Source organism: Periplaneta americana, chromosome 8 (genome assembly GCF_040183065.1).
Source record: "Periplaneta americana isolate PAMFEO1 chromosome 8, P.americana_PAMFEO1_priV1, whole genome shotgun sequence".
NCBI lineage: Eukaryota > Metazoa > Arthropoda > Insecta > Blattodea > Blattidae > Periplaneta > Periplaneta americana.
In genome coordinates, this window is record NC_091124.1 from 17,013,821 (window position 1) to 17,037,254 (window position 23,434).

Sequence of the window (23,434 nt, forward strand, 5' to 3'; positions counted from 1 at the left end):
TTTTTAAATTTTTACGTCGTGATCCGTGAAAATCCTAAATTAAATTTAGACATTCCGAAGAATGACATCTTCGTTGAAAAGGACGCTTCTGTGTTTTATTCTTAAAGACGAGTGACATTTGCAGGTGGACTACGTCCATGGATTGCCCACCGCAACCTGCAAAAACAGTTGAGATGCGAGCGGGTTTTTGTGCACAACTCCAGCTTACACTCGCTCCAGGGACCAATAAAACAGCTGACGTCACTCGTCTCCAAGGAGATGCTTGTTTTTGTTGAGGTTTTTAATAAACCTAGGCAGCAGAAAAGAAAGCAGGCGGGGGCGAAGGAGGGGGTTTGAAGGAGAAGGAGGAGAGACTGTTCGAAGGCAAGGCGACGGGCGAGAGCGAAAGAGCTGCAAGGAAGCTGGACCAAGTCTGTCACTACTTACTAACACGGCAACAGCATCCGAATCACTTGTCCTGGGTCACGTCATGCAGTTTTAAATGCAGCTACACATAAACGAAACGACCTTGGCTTTACGAGTCGGCGAAGCAAGATTCAATATGCAATTACAGAACTTGCCAAGTAAAACATAAATGTGTAGAAGTACGCCATTTATTTATTTATTTATTTATTTATTTATTTATTATTTTGCTAATGATTGTAATCTATACTAATAATATATCTGTAGCCGAAATTTTTCTGTTAATTTTCGATTTTCAAATAATAATTGGTCCTAACATATACGAGTATAATTAACGACCCTGAAACCGAAAATCGCTTTTTTGAAATTTTTGTTTGTCTGTCTGTATGTTTGTTACCTTTTCACGCGATAATGGCTGAACGGATTTCGATGAAAATTGGAATATAAATTAAGTTCGTTGTAACTTAGATTTTAGGCTATATGGCATTCAAAATACATTATTTAAAAGGGGGGTTATAAGGGGGCCTGAATTAAATAAACCGAAATATCTCGCTTATTATTGATTTTTGTGAAAAATGTTACATAACAAAAGTTTCTTTAAAAATAATTTGCGATATGTTTTATTCCTTCAAAAATGTTGATAGGACTGATATTTAATGAGATAAATGAGTTTTAAAATTAAAATAACTGCCATCTAAGGCCGTATAATGAAATAAAAAACAAATGATATAAGGGGCCTTGGACAGCAACAATCGAAAGCTATGAAAGATAGCCTACAGAGAATGTTTCTGTGTTTGTATGAAGTAATATCAGAAGCTAAATTAACCGATTTGTATAATTAATTATTATTTCACCATTGGAAAGTGTAGTTTCTCTAGATGGACATAATGCTATAATGTTATTACAGTAACTTCTGATATAATATATAATATAATATAATATAATATAATATAATATAATATAATATAATATAATATAATATAATATAATATAATATAATATAAGTTATTTGAAGGGTTCAGAACCATAGTGGGCCAAGCGCCATTTACTGAATACGTAGAAAACAAGGGTTAAAATTAAGTTATTACTATAATTCAATGGAAACCTATAAGTAGTAAAATAAAATATACACATTAAATCTAAATGATGTCAATCTTCATTAAACTATGGTTGCATGTAATAAAAATTAAGAAACATGTTAAAGGAATTGTCATTGCACCAAATGAGTGTCCCTGGACCGAAATGTTCCCATTTTAATTATTTGGATGCAATTTAAATTAAGTAATATATTAAACGATTTATCCTTCTATCAAACACGAATCTTCCCTGGATCAAATGTCCTTTTTTAATTACGTAATTACTTTATATTTATTTCTAACGGGTGCAGCGGAGCGCACGGGTACGGCTAGTATAAAATATAATATATACAGAAAAACTTTAGCTCGCCCCTGAAAGAGTAGAACTCGTGCTCAGGGGCGGATTCCTGAATTGAAATTAATAATTATACAATACACTTTGTCTTATGTCTACTATGCAATTATAGTATATAAATTTAAATTTACAACTTTTCAATTTTTATAAAATCCATACATAACTTTTTAAATTTAGTACTAGAACTAGTAGAATTGACAAGATTAGGATATTTAAATATAAATTTGTTATATATTTTTGGGCCTAAATTACTACTATGATAAAATACTGTAACAGTGTTGCATTTTGGTTCAAACAATCTTAAAGAATTCATACCTTTTGTTTCATAACTATGAGAATACAATTCAAAATTATTTCGATTTTTATGTATGAATTTTATTAATACAATATAATAAATTTATTCTTACGTTAAGTACATTAAAGTCTAAAAACAAATTTTTAGATGGAAAATCAATAGGTTTATGAAGACATATTTTAATTATTTCCTTCTGTAATAAATAAAGTGGATTAAAATTGGATTTAAATGAGCTACCCCATCCTATAATTCCATACATAATTACCGATTGAAATAAGTTAAATATGTTGTACGTAATAAACATATTTACAAGTAATTCCTCAATAAAACAAAATAATATACTATTTTACGTAATTTATTACAAAAGTAATTAATGTGTTGGTTCCATTTTAAATGATTATCCAAAATTATGCCTAAATACTTAACTTCAGAGGACTCTTTAATAATAATCGGACATAAGACAACAATCAGAATTATGTAATTTAATACTTAATATAGATGTAAGAGGAATGAGAATGGAATAATGGTGGTTTTATTTTCGTTGATATAAAGATAATTCATGTCAAATCATTTTTTTTATTAATGTAAGTCCATTATTTGAATTATTATATGCATCATACCAGGTTTTTCCACCAAAAAGTAAAACTGTGTCATCTGCATAAGAATAGTGAACACCATTGTATTATTGTAAGTCAATTTTTAATATGTCATTAATATATATTAAAAATAAAATAGGACCTAGAACTATTAATAATTGAAAGTTCACTTGAATAATTGTCAATTTTTGTTATTTGAATTCTGTCGTTAAGATACGATTTTATTAAGTTTAAAACATTACCTTTGACATACGTTGATGGTTACATTATTAGTTCTATAATTAAAAAAAGAAATAATAATAATAATAATAATAATAATAATAATAATAATAATAATAATAATAATAATAATAGGCCAGTTCTGTCTTGACGCTGTTCCAAGTCACTGAGGGCTAAAGCAAGGAGCTGTACTATCACCTAGAATGAGGAAAATCAAGGAAAAGAGGGTTTGGAATTAAACGGGTTACATCAGCTGCTTGTTTATGAAGATGACGTGAATATGTTAGGATAACATTCACAAACTATTAGAGAAAACACGGAAAGTTTACTTAAAGCAAGTAAGGAGATAGGTTTGAAAGTAAATCCCGAAAAAACAAAGTATATGATTATGTCTCGTGACCAGAACATAGTACGAAATGGAAATATAAAAATTGGAAATGTATCCTTTGAAAAAGTGAAAAAAATTCAAGAGTAATACTAACAGATATAAATAACACTTGAGAAGATATTAAACGCAGAATTAATATGAGAAATGTCTGTTATTATTCGGCTGAGAAACTTTTGTCACCCAGTCTGCTCTCAAAAAAATTGAAAGTTAGAATTTATAAAACAGTTATATTAACGAGTGTTCTGTATGATTGTGAAACTTGGACTCTTAATTTGAGAGAGGAAAAGAAGTTAAGGCTGTTCGAGAATAAGGTGCTTAGGAAAAAGATGAAGTTACAGGAGAATGGAGAAAGTTACACAGTGCAGAACTGCACGCATTCTATTCGTCACCTAACATAATTAGGAATATTAAATCCAGACATTTGAAATGGACAGGGCATATAGCACGTATGGGTGAATCCAGAAATGCTTATAGAGTGTTAGTTGAGAAATCGGAGGGAAAAAGATCTTTGGGAGAGGCAGATACGTAGATGGAAGGATAATATTAAAATGGACTTGAGGAAGATGGGATATGATTGTAGGGACTGGATTAATTTTGCTCAGGATAGGGACCGATGGCGGGCTTATGTGTTAGCGGCAGTGAACTTCCAGCTTCCTTAAAAGCAGTGAGTAAGTAAATAATAATAATAATAATAATAATAATAATAATAATAATAATAATAATAATAATAATAATAATAAATATATATATATATATATATATATATATACTTACAAAGATATTTCAACAATACAGTGACAAAAATATGTCATTTTTTTGATAGCAATAATTCCTGCTTCAAAATAACGCAATGTCATGTAAGGTTAGCTTGATTATGAGGACATTCACTCATATCGATCCTGGAATTTTCACTAATTTTTAAAGTAAACTAAAATTCAAGTATTTTTTCAGCCGGTTTCATCACACCAATACTACCTTCTCGTAGTTGCCCTGGTTACCTTGCAACTAAATGGTTTAAAATGACGCTTATCAGTAATTCTGTATTAGAAAGCGTTTTGTAAGCCTCTTAGGAGTTCATGGGTAGGTGGCTCTATTCAGAAAACCAATAGTCTATCTACTGCACGCAGTTTAACCCTGTGGAGACAACCTCGCAGAGTCAGAGAGCAGTGCGATGCGTGGATTGATCGTTATTTGTAATCCCTAAAGATGAACACTATTTAGCTAATATACTAAATAACTGTGTGAGTTTACTGTAAAACAACGCGCGTAAACCAAGGAAATTCAAACGATATTCTCTTCATAAATCGAGAAAAGTCGATTTCAAAGAACATCGTTACTTTAAACATAGGTACTGCATTTTCTGACGCACATCCTTTCTGCACTCATCGATTCATCTGTTCTATTGATCTGATTTTGATTAATAATTATAATAGAGTTACTAGAATGTACATAGGAAAGACAGAAATGATCGGTACGAAATTGAAATACAAACTGCTGAGCCATTTATACCCGAACCCACGCTTTCAGAAGTCGAAATTGCGATAGAAAATCTGAAAAAGTACAACTCTTCAGGTATCGATCAAATTCCGGCAGAATTAATACAAAAGGGTGGAAGAACACTATCTAGTGAAATTTATAAACCTGTACTTGCTATTTGGGAAAAGGAAATTGTACCAGAACAATGGATGGAGTGCATAATTGTACCTATTTTTAAAAAGGGGAACAAGACTAACTGTGGTAACTTTTGAGGAATATCACTTTTGTTGACGTCGTACAAAATTTTGTCCAACATTCTTTTGAGAAGATTAACTCCATACACTACATAGATGAAATTATTGGGGATCATCAGTGGGGTTTTAGGCGTAATAGATTGACTATTGATCACATTTTATTTTATTCGACAGATATTAGAGAAAAACAATGGTAGTATTAGGGCATAGCATATCAGTTATTCATAGATTTCAAAAAGGCATCTGACTCGGCTAAGAAAGAAGTTTTATATAACATTCTTATTGAATTTGGTATTCCCAACAAACTAGTTCGATTAATTAAAATGTGTCTCAGTGAAACTTACAGCAGAATCCGTATAGGCCAGTTTCTATCCGATGCTTTTCTAATTCACCGCGGACTAAAACAAGGAGATGCACTATCACCTTTACTTTTTAACTTCGCTCTAGAATATGCCGTTAGGAAAGTTCAGGATAACAAACAGGGTTTGGAATTGAATGGGTTACATCAGCATCTTGTCTATGCGGATGACACGAATATGTTAGGAGAAAATCCACAAACGATTAGGGAAAACACGGAAATTTTACTTGAAGCAAGTAAAGCGATAGATTTGGACGTGAATCCCGAAAAGACAAAGTATATGATTATGTCTCGTGACCAGAATATTGTACGAAATGGAAATATAAAAATTGGAGATTTATCCTTTGAAGAGGTGGAAAAATTGAAATACCTTGGAGCAACAGTAACAAATATAAATTACACTCAGGAGGAAACTAAACGCAGAATAAATATGGGAAATGCGTGTTATTATTCGGTTGAGAAGCTTTTGTCATCTAGTCTGCTGTCAAAAAATCTGGAAGTTAGAATTTATAAGAGAGTTACATTACCGATTGTTTTGTATGGTTGTGAAACTTGGACTCTCACTTTGAGAAAGGAACAGAGATTAAAGGTGTTTGAGAATAAAGTTCTCAGGAAAATATTTAGGGCTAAGAAGGATGAAGTTACAGGAGAATGGAGAAAGTTACACAACACAGAACTACACGCATTGTATTCTTCACCTGACGTAATTAGGTACATTAAATCCAGACGTTTGAGATGGGCAGGGCATGTAGCGCGTTTGGGCGAACCCAGAAATGCATATTGAGTATTAGTTGGGAGACTGGGGGGAAGAAGACCTTTAGGGAGGCCGAGACGTAGATGGGAGGATAATATTAAAATGGATTTGAGGGAGGTGGGATATGATAGAGAGAGTTAATGTTGCTCAGGATAGGGACCGATGGCGGGCTTATGTGAGGGCGGCAATGAACCTCCGGGTTTCTTAAAAGCCATTTGTAAGTAAGTAAATAAATTTATAGAATCCCTACAAATTTTTCGTTATAAAATGTTATATTTTTAATTAATATTCGACATTAAAAATATAGATATTATCTAATTACGTATTTAGCATAAGTGTATTTGAGACAACACATCATAAATGCAAGAAGAAGGACACATCTGATCCTTAAGGAAAGGAAATGGAACCTCGCTTCCCTGACTGTAATCGAAAGGGATCATTCAGATACAACTGTAGGCCTACTTCTTGAGTAATGGCATGGCAAGGAAGGTACGCGCCATTACGTAGCAGTACGTACTGTACGTACGAGCGGCAGAAGGGCTAATCGCCGTGTCAACAGAACACCTTGGTTCGCTACGTGGCCGAGTGCACTCCACTTCCCCGAGTTTTTGCGGCTGGCTCTGCTCAGAACGGAGCGGCGCGACGAGCGTGGGAAAGAGCGGCGCTGCCGTGCCGGCCGGCCTTATATAAACCCGCCGCAATGTGACCGACCGACCGCCGACAGCAGCAAAAACGCTGCGCTCGGGAGTCGATCCGAACTTCTGTCATATTGTGTAACAACGCAACATTATTCTGTTAACTTTAAGCAGGTCATTTTTTTCAGCCTTCCAACATTTACCCCAACAAGTTTTCAATTTGAGTCACTTAACTATAGAAAAATATTGGTAATTATAATCTTCTTCTTCCATTCATTCATTCATTCATTCATTCATTCATTCATTCATTCATTCATTCATTCATTCATTCATTCAGTCCACACCTGTGGAGTAACGGTCGCGTCTGGCTGCGAAACCAGGTGGCCCGGGTTCGAATCCCGATCGGGGCAAGTTACCTGGTTGAGGTTTTTTCCGGGGTTTTCCCTCAACCAAATACGAGCAAATGCTGGGTAACTTTCGGTGCTGGACTCTGGACTCATTTCACCGGCATTATCACCTTCATATCATTCAGACGCTAAATAACCTAGATGTTGATACAGCGTCGTAAAATAACCCAATAAAATAAAAATTCATTCATTCATTCATTGCAGAGGCATGGATGAATATATAATAGGATACGAAACTTACTGAGTTTCCCGTAACACATACTAGAGGCCTGTTGTAGAAATTGATCTTGCTGCCACCTGTTTGGAGGAGGGGCGTTATTACATCTAGCAGCGCACCAAGTAGCGAAAAGAGTAACTAATTACTCTATACATTTAGCAGCGCACCTGGTGACGAAAATGTTAAACTGCCCAGAACGTATTCCCTCCCACCCTCATCGATATTCAAAACTAACCCAATTTAAAAGAAAACATTTACATTTTTATTCCTCACAGCATTTTCTACTGAAAATTCTTACCGGAGCCAACAGGAAGATAAAAGAGACGATCTATTTTACACTACCCAATTGAAATATAACCAGACAGGGACAAAAAATAAAGAAAAAGGTTTGATAATTGGGATTGTATTCTTTGGGTATTTATTGTACAGCGCAATGGAAAAGTCTGCAAGAACTACTTAGATAGTTCAATTGATTATATTACTATTACTTTACAATACATTCAACAACATTATTTTTACAACGTCCATAAACATCACTGTTTAACATGCACTGCTTATACACACGCAGTATCACTTTTGTTCACTCTTATTAACTAGTTTCTGTCGGCCATCTTGTCTCTTCGACGTCTTCGAGCAATATCTCGAACGGATAAATAGATAACTCTGGGTAATGTATCCAACACGTAGTTCTAATGTTCACCACCTACGACGTTGGGCGCTGATCATCTTATTTCAGCCCCCCGCCGCCAGATGGTGCTGACCGCAGTTTCGCATCCTAATATATATTTATCCATTGCAGAGGTCTGCATCGGACGTTTTCGCTCGAGCGCCAAGTAGTTCATAGCATAATCCGATAGGTAACGCACATGCATGATGGGTAAAATAATCACGAGCGATAAATCCTCGAACGGTATAAGCCGAGCGTTAGACATTCGTTCTTGTTACAGTGATGAACTGTGTAGTAACATCATAGATGTTTATCATTTCAAAACTTTGCTGTTTAACTAACCTCTCTATAGTACAACTACAAAACTTGCTTTAAAATGTAATATAAATGTTGTAGGTATTTTTTTTTCCTCGCACACAAGAGTGATTTTGTTTTTGCCACATCTGATAGATGTTATTGGATGTAAATGTAATTATTATGAACGGAGAACAGAATCACGATAATGCAAGAACTGTATCAAGTTGTCTAATAATAATAATAATAATAATAATAATAATAATAATAATAATAATAATAATAATAATAATTAGTGTATCAATATTTGCGTCTGTAACAGCTGTGCAGCATGATTATTCGTTTTTATTATATTTTCTGTAACGTTATCTCTGTACTAATATTGTTATTAATCTACTGCTATATCAATAATATTTTGTAAAACGTTTCTACATTGTCGCAGTATATAGGCGGAACACTATGTATGGACCTATCATATTATATATGTGGTAAATCAAATATTGAATAATTATTAATTAGCAATAATAACTGTATATCGAAGTTTTTCATACTATTTTATTTATAACTTCATGTTCCTGTTTTGGTACGTTCCATTGACTGTTCCATTAAACGTTTGTCATAAACGCAGAAAATAAAGCCTTATTTTTACCGTGTGAGGAGATGACCTTGTACTGAGCTTCTATTTATTACGATTGTATCACGACCGATCGTATTTCACTCGAGGGTGCGACACTCGACCGAGTTCAACCGAACGATTTAACTCCAATGCAGCACTCTGATTCATTCATTCATTATATTCCATAGCTCTTACATGAGCAATGAAACTTTAAGATGTGGAACAAGTCAAAATTTTACAATGTTACAATTACAATTTTTACAAATTTTTACAACATTTTACAATTTTTACAGTTTTACAATTTTGTAATTTTCTACAATTTTTAACAATTTTCTGCATTTTTTTACAATATTTTGGCGAGATGTAGTGAGATGAGGTGAGGTCGGAGGATTCGCCAAAATATTACCCGACATTTGCCTTATGGTTGGGGAAAACCTCGGTAAAAACCCCAACCAGGTAATCTGATCAAAGGGGTGAAATGAAGTGATGCCGAGGACTCGCCATAGATCATCCGGCTTCAGTCCCACGGCTGGGGAAAACCTCGGAAGAAATCATTCAATAAGACCAAAGGGGGACATCAGAGTCCTCTGAGGTTCCAATTGTCGAAGTCATTTCTTACCCGCTAGCTTCTTCTCCTTCAGACATCGAAATTTCTCGCGGTTCCTATTTTTGAAGTCATTGTTTACTCGCTCTTTCCTTCTTCTTCAGAAAGAGAAATTCTTTGTGCTTCCAGATGTCGAAGTCATTGCTTATTCGACCATCTCACTTTACTTTCGAAACACTGAACTCCTTTACGGTTTGAATTGTGTCTTTAATATTGAAACATAATAGTATCGCCAACATTTAATTATTGACCAGCTGAACAAAAGTGGCTAATATGGTTACTTTATTTCCGACTAAAAGTCTACATCCTAAATCGGCTGTACAAAAAGACGACTTCATACTTAAAAAGTAATAATAATAATAATAATAATAATAATAATAATAATAATAATAATAATAATAGCAGATACTAAAGGATATGCTACTGGAGCTAAATGACAGCTGTGAGCAGTATGGGATGAAGATAAATGAAATTAAGACAAAGACCATAGTCATAGGAAGAAAAATACAGGAGATAAACTTGCGAATTATAAATGAGGCAGTAGAGCAAGTGGACAGCTTATATTTGGGATGTACTGTAAGCAGTAACATGAGCTGCTGCCAGGAAGTCAAAAGGAGGATAGCAATGGCCAAGGAAGCTTTTAATAGTAAAAGGAGCATCTTCTGTCGACCTCTGGAGAAAGAACTAAGGAAGAGACTAGTGAAGTGCTTTGTATGGAGTGTGAAATTTTATGGGGCAGAAACATGGACATTATGAAGAGAAGCGACTAGAAGCATTTGAAATGTGGATATGGAGAAGCATGGAACATGTGAAGTGGACAGACAGAATAAGAAATGAAGCTGTGCTGGAAAACGTGGGTGAAGAAAGAATGATGCTGAAACTGAGTAGGAAGAGAAAAGGAATTGGATGGGTCACTGGCTGAGGAGAAACTGCCTACTGAAAGATGCACTGGAAGGAATGGTGAACGGGAGAAGAGTTCAGGGTAGAAAAAGATATCAGATGATAGACGACATTAAGATATATGGATCATATGCGGAGGCTAAGAGGAAGGCAGAAAATAGGAAAGCCTGGAGGAAGCTGGTTTTGCAGTGAAAGAGAACACTAAATGAATGATACTACCACTACTACTACTAATAACAATAATAGTCTAATACTAACGGATACTAAAGGATATGCTACTGAAGCTAAATGACAGCTGTGAGCAGTATGGGATGAAGATAAATGCAATTAAGACAAAGACCATAGTCATAGCAAGAAAAATGGAAATTGTTGTCAAACTTGGACTCTCACTTTGATAGAGGAACATAGGTTAAGGGTGTTTGAGAATAGGGTGCTTAGGAAAATATCTGGGGGTAAGAGGGGTAAAGTTACAGGAGAATGGAGAAAGTTACACAACACAGAACTGCATGCCTTGTATTCTTCACCTGACATAATTAGGAACATTAAATCCAGACGTTTGAGATGGGCAGGGCATGTAGCACGTACGGGCGAATCCAGAAATGCATATAGAGTGTTAGTTGGAAGGCCGGAGGGGAAAAAACCTTTGGGGAGGCCGAGACGTAGGTGGGAAGATAATATTAAAATGGACTGGAGGGAGGTTGGATATGATGATAGAGACTGGATTAATCTTACGATGAAAGAGTATCTGCATGGAAATATCATATGTACTTCGGTACATTAAAATAATATATATGGATTAATCTTGCTCAGGATAGGGACCAAAGGCGGGCTTATGTGAGGGCGGCAATGAACCTCCGGGTTCCTTAAAAGTAAGTAAGTAAGTAAGTAAATATAATAATAATAATAATAATAATAATAATAATAATAATAATAATAATAATAATAATGTTATAAAACTGAAAAATTCTGTAAATAATGAGTATTCATAATGTCCTTTAAAATTGTCAGATTGGCAACACGACCCTTTTGTTCCCATAATTACCATGTGAATACAACTAGCGACACTTCGGCCCCAATGCAGCAAACTGACAAACTTCCTGATGATACACTTTGCATCGTAACAGCTGAACATTCTGGCCGATACTGCACGGCAAGCTCTCTGCGTAACATGAGTCTACTTACGGCTCAACCGTGATAGTCGGGTGGCCGCGTTGCGGTTTTTCTACAATTTGTTCATTCTGTGTATCGTTATTATCTGCCTATTAAGGTCGAGCTCATCAAACATGTACTATATTAAGACAGAAAATGAAATCATGAATAAGTGAGTATACAAAACTTCCGCAATGATCTCTCCCTGCCGCGTGTCATAGCCCCGTCTTGCCTGGAGTGCAGCCTGCATTTCAGCGGTAAGTCACGAAGCCCCGAGAATCTTAACTGCCGTGTGTGTGTGAGCTAGCATAATGGCGCTGTTCTTTTGCTTCTTCGTCTCTCATTGCAGCAGATTGTGGAAAAATTCTTTACTCCAAGTACAGAGCGCAAAAAATATCAACATTGTCAATAGAATTTATGTCCATTTCGCTATGTGCAGAATGATGATTGCAGGACGGCCGGCTGCAGTCAGATGTTTCTTGTGCTGCAGACGCAGCGGCCCGACCGGCTGCATGTAAAACAGTGTCGCTCTCAAATCGGGGAGACGTGTGCAGGCCGCTAATATCTACTGCTACTACGCGAGCTGTTAGTGCTAATAATAATAATAATAATAATAATAATAATAATAATAACAATAACAATAATAGTAATAATATCAATAGCAATAATAGTAATAATATCAATAGCAATAATAGTAATAATATCAATAATAATAATAATAATAATAATAATAATATCAATAACAATAATAGTAATAATATCAATAGCAATAATAATAACAATAATAATAATAATATTCATAATAGCAATAATGGTGATAATAATAATAGTAATAATAGCAATAATGATGATAATAATAACAGTAATAATAGCAATAATGATGATAATAATAGTAATAATAATAGGGCTAATAATTATAATAATAATAATAATAACAATAATGATGATAATAATAATAGTAAAATAATAATATCAACAACAATAATAGTAATAATATCAATAGCAATAATAATAATAATAATAATAAAAATAATAATAGTAATAATAACAATAATGATAATAATAGTAATAATAGCAATAATGATGATAATAATAATAATAATAATGATAATAATAGTAAAATAATAATATCAATAACAATAATAGTAATAATATCAATAGCAATGATAGTAATAATATCAATAGCAATAATAATAATAACAATAATAATAATAATAATAATAATATTAATAATAGCAATAATGATGATAATAATAATAGAAATAATAGCAATAATGATGATGATAATAATAATAACAGTAATAATAGCAATAATGATGATAATAATAGTAATAATAATAATAGGACTAATAATTATAATAATAATAATAACAATAATGATGATAATAATAATAGTAAAATAATAATATCAACAACAATAATAGTAATAATATCAATAGCAATAATAATAATAATAATAGTAATAATAACAATAATGATGATAATAATAATAGTAATAATAACAATAATGATGATAACAATAATAGTAATAATAGCAATAATGATGATAATAATAATAATAATAGTAATAATAGCAATAAAGATGATAATAATAATAACAGAAATAATAGTAATAATGATAATAATAGCAGTAATAATAATAATAGCAATAATGATAATAATAGTAATAAAAATAATTATAATAATAGTAATAATAATCATATCAATAACAATAATAGTAATAATATCAATATCAATAATAATATAATAATAACAATAATAATAGTAATAATAATAGCAGTAATAATAATAGTAATAATAGCAATTATAACTTAGAGTCTGTGTGATGTATCTTGTCTCACTGTGAAAAGAGAGAGAAAGGAGATATGTCTTACTTCGTCTGTATTGTTATGGCAATGGGGGAATGGAGCTGTGCCGTCCATCCATCCAGTGGCGGAAGGAACCAGTTGATACATTCTGTAGCGCAAAATAAAATTACAAAATATCTCTCTTCGTACTGTATAGTTCCGTCACTGAGCTTGTCTTTCAAGAACCTGAGTTCCGGCAGCCTGTACAATAACAAGGTTTTGAAAGGAATCCTGGAAATTTACACCTCTCCTATAATCTCCACCCTCATTTGAAGGGACTTGGTTTTATTGCTACTGAGACAAGATAAACCTTACCAGGTTTTATAATAATAGTAATAATAATAATAATAATAATAATAAAAATGATAATGATAATGATAATAATAATAATAATAATAATAATAATAATAATAATAATAACAATACTTTCTTACTTACAAATGGCTTTTAGAGAACTCGGAGGTTTATTGCCGCCCTCACATAAGCCCGCCATCGGTCCCTATCCTGTTCAAGATTAATCCAGTCCCTACCATCATATCCCACCTCCCTCAAATCCATTTTAATATTATCCTCCCATCTACGTTTCGGCCTCCCCAAAGGTCTTTTTCCCTCCGACCTCCCAACTAAAAATCTATGTGCATTTCTGGATTCGCCCATACATGCTACATGCCCTGCCCATCTCAAACGTCTGGATTTAATGTTCCTAATTATGTCAGGTGAAGAATACAATGCATGCAGTTCTGCGTTGTGTAACTTTCTCTATTCTCCTGTAACTTCATCCCTCTTAGCCCCAAATATTTCCCCAAGCAACTTATTCTCAAACCCATTAATCTCTTTTCCTGTCTCAAAGTGAGAGTCCAAGTTTCACAACCATACTGAACAACCGGTAATGTAACTGTTTTATAAATTCTAACTTTCAGATTTTTTGACAGCAGACTATATGACAAAAGCTTCTCAACCGAATAAAAACTCGCATTTCCCATATTTATTCTGCGTTTAGTTTCCTCCCGAGTGTCATTTATATTTGTTACTATTTATCTAAGGTATATGAATTTTGCCATCTCTTCAAAGAATAATAATAATAATAATAATAATAATAATAATAATAATAATAATAATACTAATAATAATAATAACACTCAAAATAATAATAACAGCAATAATAATAGTAATAGTAATAATAAGAATAATACTTTCTTACTTACTTTCTTTTTCCCTCATGTCTCCCAACTAACATTCTGTACGCAACTCTGGATTCTCCCATACGTGCTACATACCCTGTCCATCTCAAACGTCTGGATGTAATGTTTCTAATTATGTTAGTTCAAGAATAAAATGAGTGCAGTTCTGCGTTTTGTAACTTTCTTCATTCTCCTGTGAATTCAACCCTCTTAGCCCCAAAATATTTTCCTAAGAACCTTATTCTCAATCACCCTTAATCTCTGTTCCTCTCACAAAGTGAGACTCCAAATTTCACAACCATACAGATAGTATAACTGTTTTTATAAATTCTAACTTTCAGTTTTTTTGAAAGCAGACTAAATGACAAAAGCTTCTCTTATTCTGTATGTTTATTTCAAACGTTCCATTCTTCTGCACGTCCACATTTAAAATGCTTCTATTCGCTCTCTTCACTTCGTCGTAATGACAATGTCTCTGCCCCATGCGATACCACACCCCATACAAAGCACTTCAAATTCCCTTTCTTAGTTCTTTTTCCAGAGGTCCGCAGAAGATGCTACTTTTCCTATTAAAATCTTCCTTCGCCATTGCTATGCTCCTTTTAACTTCCTGGCAGCAGCTCATGTTACTGCTTGTAGTGAACCCCAAGTATTTGAAGCTGTCCACTTGCTCTACTGCCTCATTTACAATTAGCAAGTTTACCTTTTTTATTTTTCTTCCTATGACCATGGTCATCTTCTTAACACAATTACGGTCATACTAATAAAAACTCTATATACAGACGTTTAACTGTCTTATATTTATACAATGAGTAGCTCCTTTATAAGTCGTGTGTAAATTCCTTACTAATAATGAGTACATACGTCGTGTATAACAGTATAACTGTTACACAGATACGTCATAGTTTCGTCATTACTTCCTTACGAAAGGTAATGGAATATCTGAGGTTCTCTATTGCATCCGGTAGAGCGCTGTAGTGTGGCGTTTTAAATATCGATAGTACAACTGGCTCTAATCGATTACCACACTATATTTTGGTCAAAGAGTGCAAGCTACAGCAATATTATTCTAATAATTCTGTGATCTTTGGTTTGTTCTTCTGTGGTTACAAGGTAACCATCATCATAAAATGACAGTCGATACGAACAGCTGTTAGAGGGGCGGCCATTTTTTCTCTATATACAACGCTTAAACAAGGGGTTTCGTGTATATAACTACTGCAAAGCAATTCCCATTGTATAGTTACAGCCTGTTTATACGTCCATAGCTTATTCAAGGTTTATTAGTAACGTTTTCTGTCTCAACTCTGGATAAGTCTGGTATAAAAACTATACACGGTTTATTAGTAAGACTGTTAGAATATAGGCCTAATTGAGACGAATGAAGTGATATTTCTTAGATCTATATACCAAGTATGGTAGAAAAATAAATATAGATGTGAGAACTGGAAAGAGAATACCAAATTCTATATACCCGAGAGGGAAAAGAAATCCAGAAATGCCAAAGAAAAGACGGTCTGAGCAATTTGGAACCCTAATGGTTTGAAACCCAAACCGTGACGACGAATAAGAATAAGATGACAATGCTGAATGTGCTCACAACGAAAACACAAATACAATTATGTCACAAGGTTTCTTGCTTCGTGAACGAATTTTCTAAAGCCGCTGGGCAGGAAGATGGCGTCATGTCGTTAAGAGCGGCATATTATGCACGAGCGCAATTAACGCACCGCACCCTATTGGGTTTGGAAATCCCACAGCAATTTGTCCTGCACCTACATTCCGAAATGGTTTTCCAAGCGGTGACGGAAGTACTGTTTGAAGTCATTTTGCAGACACAACGGTCTACTCGCACGTGATCAGAAATTACATCTTAAATTATCTGTTCCTAAAATCCCATGATTCTCAGAAAAAATGAAGCGTTCTATAATTGGTAATAATATAAATAATTTAAACATGACATCATTGATTGAGCTAACAGAGTAAGCAATATTGGTAAGGACACCTGATACTCATGAGTGAAAACAAGACAAATTGATTATAAAAGCGTGACAAATTAGGAGATACAACGATTTTCTAGATTAAAACAGCCAAAGCTGCAAAACTGACTTGTTATTCTATGCAGTCTCATAATCAGTAATTATACAACAAAAGAAAGTCATTAAAATAAAGTTAAAGTAAATGCATGGTTCTCGTGTGACTTGTATTCCACAGGGAATATTGGTTAATGACGCTATAGGCCTACATACTTGGAGGCAGTAGCGTCATTTTGGGGGGGGGGGCAAAGGGAGCCATTATCTTCCGTGCAGGTATTTCAATTATTAACACGCCTTGTAATAATATAAACTATCAGTCTATAACTGTAACCCTAACGTACTTTCGGTGAAATAAATAGAATAAATAAAATAAATAGATGAAATAAATTAAATAAATAAATGAAATAAATAAATAAAGCAAAATAAATATAATAAATAAAATAAGTTAAATAAATAAATAAACAAACAAATAAAACAAAATAAATAAAATAAATTAAATAAATACATACATAAATTAATTAAATAAATGCAATAAATAAATTAATAATTAAAATAAATAGAATAAATAAGTAAAATAAATAAATAAAATAAGTAAAATAAATAAATAAATAAAATAAGTAAAATAAATAAATAAATAAATAAGTAAAATAAATAAATAAAATAAATAAATAGATAAAGAAATAAATAAGAAAATAAAATAAAAATAAATAAAATAAATAAATGAATGAAATGAATAAATGAAATAAATAAATAAGTAAATAAGTAAAATAAATAAATAAATAAATAAATAAATAAATAATTAAATAAACAAATAAAACAAAATAAATATAATAAATGAAATCAATTAATTAATTAAATAAATAAAATAAATAAATAGATAAATAAGAAAATAAAATAAAAAATAAATAAATGAAATGAATAAATGAAATAAATAAATGAATAATAAATAAATAAATAAATAAATAAATAAATAAATAAATATGTAAAATAAGTAAATAAGTAAAATAAATAAGAAAATAAATAAATAAAATAATAAATAAATAAAAAATAAATAATATAAAAAATAAATAAATAAGAAATAAATAAATAAAATAATAAATAAATAAATAAATAAGTAAAATGAGTAAATAAGTAAAATAAATAAGAAAATAAATAAATAAAATAAAAAATAAATAAATAAAAATAAATAAATAAATAAATAAAAATAAATAAATAAATAAATAAATAAATAAATAAATAAATAAATAAATAAATAAATAAATAAATAAATAAATAAATAAATAAATGGTGTTTGGATTAGCAGTAGACCTACATGTATGAGAATTAAGTTCTGGTGTGATGAGTGTATAGTTTTTCGTCTTATATTTTCAATTTTGAAAATGAATACTACTAAAGTTATGAGATTGCGATCCTTTACTTACAGCGAAAAACTTAAAATTATGAAAGTTGCAAGGAATATGGAAGTTGTGCTACAGCCCGTAAATTTGCTGTAGGTGAAAGTGGCATCAGAGACTAGAGGATCTTGTTCCAGAATAAAATTTATTGGCAATTGAACTGTATTTCTGTTTAATTATTTTTAATTTGTCGTGAATACATTACTTGTCGGAAGTTGTACTTTGTGTTTTTTTTTTTTTTAAGTTTTATTTTTGCAATTTTTTTGCCTTTCAAAAGTGGGGTGCGCGGCTTATTCGAGGGCGCGGGGTATTCGAGAAAATACGGTAATTAGACGTAATTTTGCCAAAATCTGTGCATAATTACACACAAACCAGAATTATATACAATTACATATGGTTGTTATTAAAATTTAATGACAAACATTCTTGTATGTATTTGTGCGAACAATGTAAGCAAAGTTTCTCATAATGGGCTTTGCAGAGTCAGTTTAGATCGGCCCCATTATGGAAGTGACAGCTACTCACCCGGGTTGCTAACCCACTCCTGAAGCGCCTTCTGCAGGCGTCGCACGTGGAGCGGCTTGGACGCCATGCCCACCAGCGCCATGATTTCCAGAAACTCTTCCTCGCCGGCGTCGCACAGCTGCTGCACATCGTCGCCACCTGCAGAGTGAGAAATCACGCCAATGCGTCACCATGTCTTCACCTTTTGCCAACAAAACTAGTACGAACAAATTCAGCGTATGGAATATTATAGACCAAGGTTTAAGCCACAGTCGTATTTTGCTACTCGACTTCTAAAAATGCAACAAACTTTGAATGTCAACGTGCAAAAATGCGACAACCACATCGGACTTCAGAAACGAAGATGGTAATGGAGAAAATCAATTCTGGAGTATCTGAATTAGGGCTGGGGACGGAGCGGTTCGGTTCGGAGCAGTTACTGTGACTTCATTACTCGGTTGAACCGAGTACAAATTTGTGGCGGCAGATTTAAAATTTAGATAGAGTCGATTTTAGAACGTACTTTGAAAGTGAAACCAAGCGTGCTTTAAAAGCGGTGTAGTAAATCGCTTTTGCTTTGCCAATTGACGACAAAAAGGTGCTTCTCTTCATTGCAAAATGGCGGTTGCAAATTTCATTTGCGTGATTACAACTATCTGCGGAGTTATTTTGTATGAAAGGCCTATTTAACTTTCAGTGTTGTTACATATTTAATGACAGACGAAATAAAATTGATAAAATAATTTATAATACTAACAGCTAATAAATTAACATGTGATGTAACCGTTAAACGCTGCAGATAATTAAAAAAAGAAGATAGAAAGAAACTGGCTCCATGAAGCGCTGCCTAAAACACTTAAAATAACCTACAGAATTATTTACTATTACGGAAAGTGGATAAAATAATCAGTAAAACGTGGAATCTTAAACGGAAGAACATAATGTTTATTTATTTTATAACATTACTAGCCTTCAATACAACCATATTCTCTTTGGTGAAGAGTAATATTATTGATAAATTAAAGTAATTACGTAACATTATTCGTATAAATAAATACAAATAAAATTATGACTGATGGGGTAACACAAATAGAAGAAAAATATTATGCACTTTTTAACATATTTTAATATTAATGAAACACTCTAATATGATGATATAATATAATAATAATAGTAATAATATTATTATATTATTATTATTATTATTATTATTATTATTATTAGTATGTATAATAATATGTTCAGACTGTCAATGTTCATTAGGCCCACTTGACAGGTCATATAATAGGATGAACTCCTCTTCAATACTAGAGGCCTTTCAGCCCGCCTTGGGGATAAGGAAATAATTTGTCCTGCAGCAGAAAATATTTAAATACAGCAGTACCTACGTTGTTGTCTGTTAGAATTAAGTAAAACACGTGAACTCTGTTTGAACGTTTGAACTGACCGGTAACGGCTACGGTTAACCGAGTAACTTCGGTGCTCCGCTGCCAAGCACATAAACCGATAGAACCGAGCAACTCAACAGTTCTACTCGCTCCGTCCCCAGCTCTAATCTGAATTTATATTATTTTAATGTACCGAAGTACATATGGTGTTTACATGCAGATATTCTGCGTCATCGTACGATGAAAGAGTAGTGGAAGGGAGAAAAATTCTCTCCGGCACCGGGATTTGAACCCGGGTTTTCAGCTCTACGTGCTGATGCTTTATCCACTAAGCCACACCGGATACCCATCCCGGTGCCGGATCGAATCCTCTCGATTTAAGTTCCACCTCTTGGGTTCCCTCTAGTGGCCGCCCTCTGCACTACATCATAGCTGTCTATGAACGTAGGACAATGTCCACATATGTGCGGAGGTGCACTCGTTATGAGAGACTGATTGGCCGGGATCCGATGGAATAAGCGCCGTCTGAATTTGAATGAAATGCTAATGGAATGGACGATGTTCGAAAAGATATTGAGCAATAGATGTTGAGGAATGGATTTCAAAGAGTTGGTGCAATTCATGTAAGTTATGCGAACATTTTCTTCTAATTGATTTGTATAATTTCATCGCATAGGCCTACTGTAAATTATGAGCGAGGATTTAGTTGCATGAATCTTGTAAAAACTGGATTTAGAAACCGCCTTTAAGTAAAAAGAGTTAGCACTCTGCTAACAATTAATCTTGAAGGGCGAACATATAAAGAATTTCAATGTTTAGAATACCCATAAAATAACGTATTTTAATGTGATGTAAATTCAGCAGTAACTGATTCTAAATTTACCTACATCTAATGATTTACTTACATAAGTATATCTAGAGTGTGATAAGAATAATTTCGAGGGAAAAATTGTTCCGGTGCAGGGCATCGAATCCGGGACCTTTGGTTAAACGTACCAACGCTCCACCAACTGAGCTACCCGGGAACTCTATCAGACACCGATCCAATTCTTCCCTCTATATCCACAGACCTCAAAGTGGGTTGACAACCGACAAGCAACTAACGTTGAGTGCACACTAACTCTGTGTGACTTAAATTGTGGTTTTCTGTTAACGAACAGTGACGTGTATTATGCAAATCAAGCTTTCAGGTATAAAGCCCTGTAAAGTTGATTTGAATAATTTCGAGGGAAAAATTGTTCCAGGACCGGGTATGGAACCCGGGACCTTTGGTTAAACGTACCAATGCTCCACCAACTGAGCTATCCGCGAACTCTACCAGACACCGATCCAATAGTGTGATAAGATTGATTGAATGTAATAAAACTCCAAGAAACAAATTACGTAACTTTTAGTTTCTGCATACTTTATTAATTTTATCTTTCTGTATTGCCTATAAAACTGCATAAATGATACTCGGGAGGATATTAAACACAGAATAAATATGGAAAATGCCTGTTATTATTCGGTTGAGAAGCTTTTATCATCCAGTCTGCTGTCTAAAAAGCTGAAAGTTAGAATTTATATAACAGTTATATTACCGGTTGCTCTTTATGGCTGTGAAACTTGGACTCTCACTTTGAGAGAGGAACATAGGTTAAGGGTGTTTGAGAATAAGGTGCTTAGGAAAGTATTTGGGGCTAAGAGGGATGAAGTTACAGGAGAATGGAGAAAGTTACACAACACAGAACTGCACGCATTGCATTCTTCACCTGACATAATTAGGAACATTAAATCCAGACGTTCGAAATGAGCAGGGCATGTAGCACGTATGGGCGAATCCAGAAATGCATATAGAGTGTTAGTTGGGAAGCCGGAGGGAAAAAGACCTTTGGGGAGGCCGAGACGTAGATGGGAGGATAATATTAAAATGGATTTGAGGGCGGTGGGATATGATGATAGAGACTGGATTAATCTTGCTCAGGATAGGGACCAATGGCGGGCTTATGTGAGGGCGGCAATGAACCTCCGGGTTCTTTAAAAGCCAGTAAGTAAGTAAGTAAGTAAGTAAGTAAGTAAGTAAGTAAGTAAGTAAATAAGTAAGTAAGTAAGTCGCAGTTTGCACGAATATAATTTTTCATTTGTGCATTTTTGCGACGATTATTTATTTTCTAGCTTAACCTCTGTTATAGACTTCCTAAAATCCTCGTCAATTACAACCCTGTTGGTAGGAGAAGCGTTGGAAGACCTAGAAACCTCTGGATAGATTACATAATCTTTTGAAGTCGTAACAGGCCTTGAGACCTTTACCATGAGGTTGAAGAAGAAGAAGAAGAAGAAGAAGAAGAATTTTGTCCTACTCTATCCTAGAAATAAACCTTTAAATCTGTATAGTTTTATTACTTCCACTCTGAATATTCCCGAATGAACGAATTAACTAATAGATGTAGAGGTTATTTCAAGAATGACTAGATGGTTACTTAGGTACTTGAATGGGAGGATGCAAGAGTTTAACAAATGAAAGAATAAATTAAGCTAACGTCGCATGTCTCAAGCTGTGGTTGACCGACCAAATGTAAGCACTTAATCCATTAGAACACACAAGGGTAACTTGTCAAATATTTACAACTGGTTCTCCACAAGAGACAGCTGCTTTTGCCATGGGTATGAACAGACCTTTGGTCGTCGTCAATTATCATCTCTCAAGTATCGAGATTCCAACTCGCGAGTTGGTGGGTTCCGTTTGTTGTCTGAGAATCTGGGCTTTAACTCGCGATTCCTCGAAAACTCCTGTCATCGAGGTCAAGAGACTTTAATGCTGGGGAGGGGAGAAGAAGATCGCCTTGCCAGATTATAGATTGCAAATATTAACGGGAGTAAACGACCGCACAGAATGATTCACTGCTGTGTCACTAGCGGAGCCGAGCTCTGAGTCAGCGATCAGTTATAAATCTGTTATCCAACCGCTCTGAAAGCGTTCGGCAGCGTCTTTCCTTCCGTTCAACCGCTTACTTTGTCTTTATAGAAATAAGCGTCTGACAATTATCGTTCAGTTATGTAACTTTTGCGGCAATTTGTAATTTCAACAACGATTCATCTAAACATTTAAAGGCTACGCTATCACAACAAGGCGATTATAAGACTATGTAATACAATGATAATCGTATATGAAGGTCAAGCACTGACAGGAACCTGTCTAGTAGGTCGTTTTTTCTATCTTATAAAAAGAGCGGTCTTTTACAACACTAAGACATAATAACGTTCACTTCGGAAGTAAAAAGATTTTGCAGTAGAAAATACACGATTTCAAGAATGCCGTTAGCAAAAGAACTTGTAGCATTGTGATAATATATAAACGCTCGTTACCTGTAATTTGTTGTTTGTTCAGTACCTAAGACAAAGTCAGTTGATTGAATTACATGAATGGAATACAGATAATCTGT

General features: G+C 33.6%; 1 protein-coding gene across 2 annotated transcripts in view; it reads right to left on the reverse strand.

Moving 5' to 3' along the window:
• The window catches only part of nab (NGFI-A-binding protein homolog), a 521,598-nt gene that overhangs the window by 160,117 nt on the left and 338,047 nt on the right, over positions 1-23,434 (reverse strand). For both annotated transcript variants that reach the window (XM_069832484.1, XM_069832485.1), the window contains exon 3: positions 18,646-18,783. In XM_069832484.1, the coding sequence (XP_069688585.1) occupies positions 18,646-18,783 (138 nt within the window). The remainder of the gene's footprint in view (positions 1-18,645; positions 18,784-23,434) is intronic.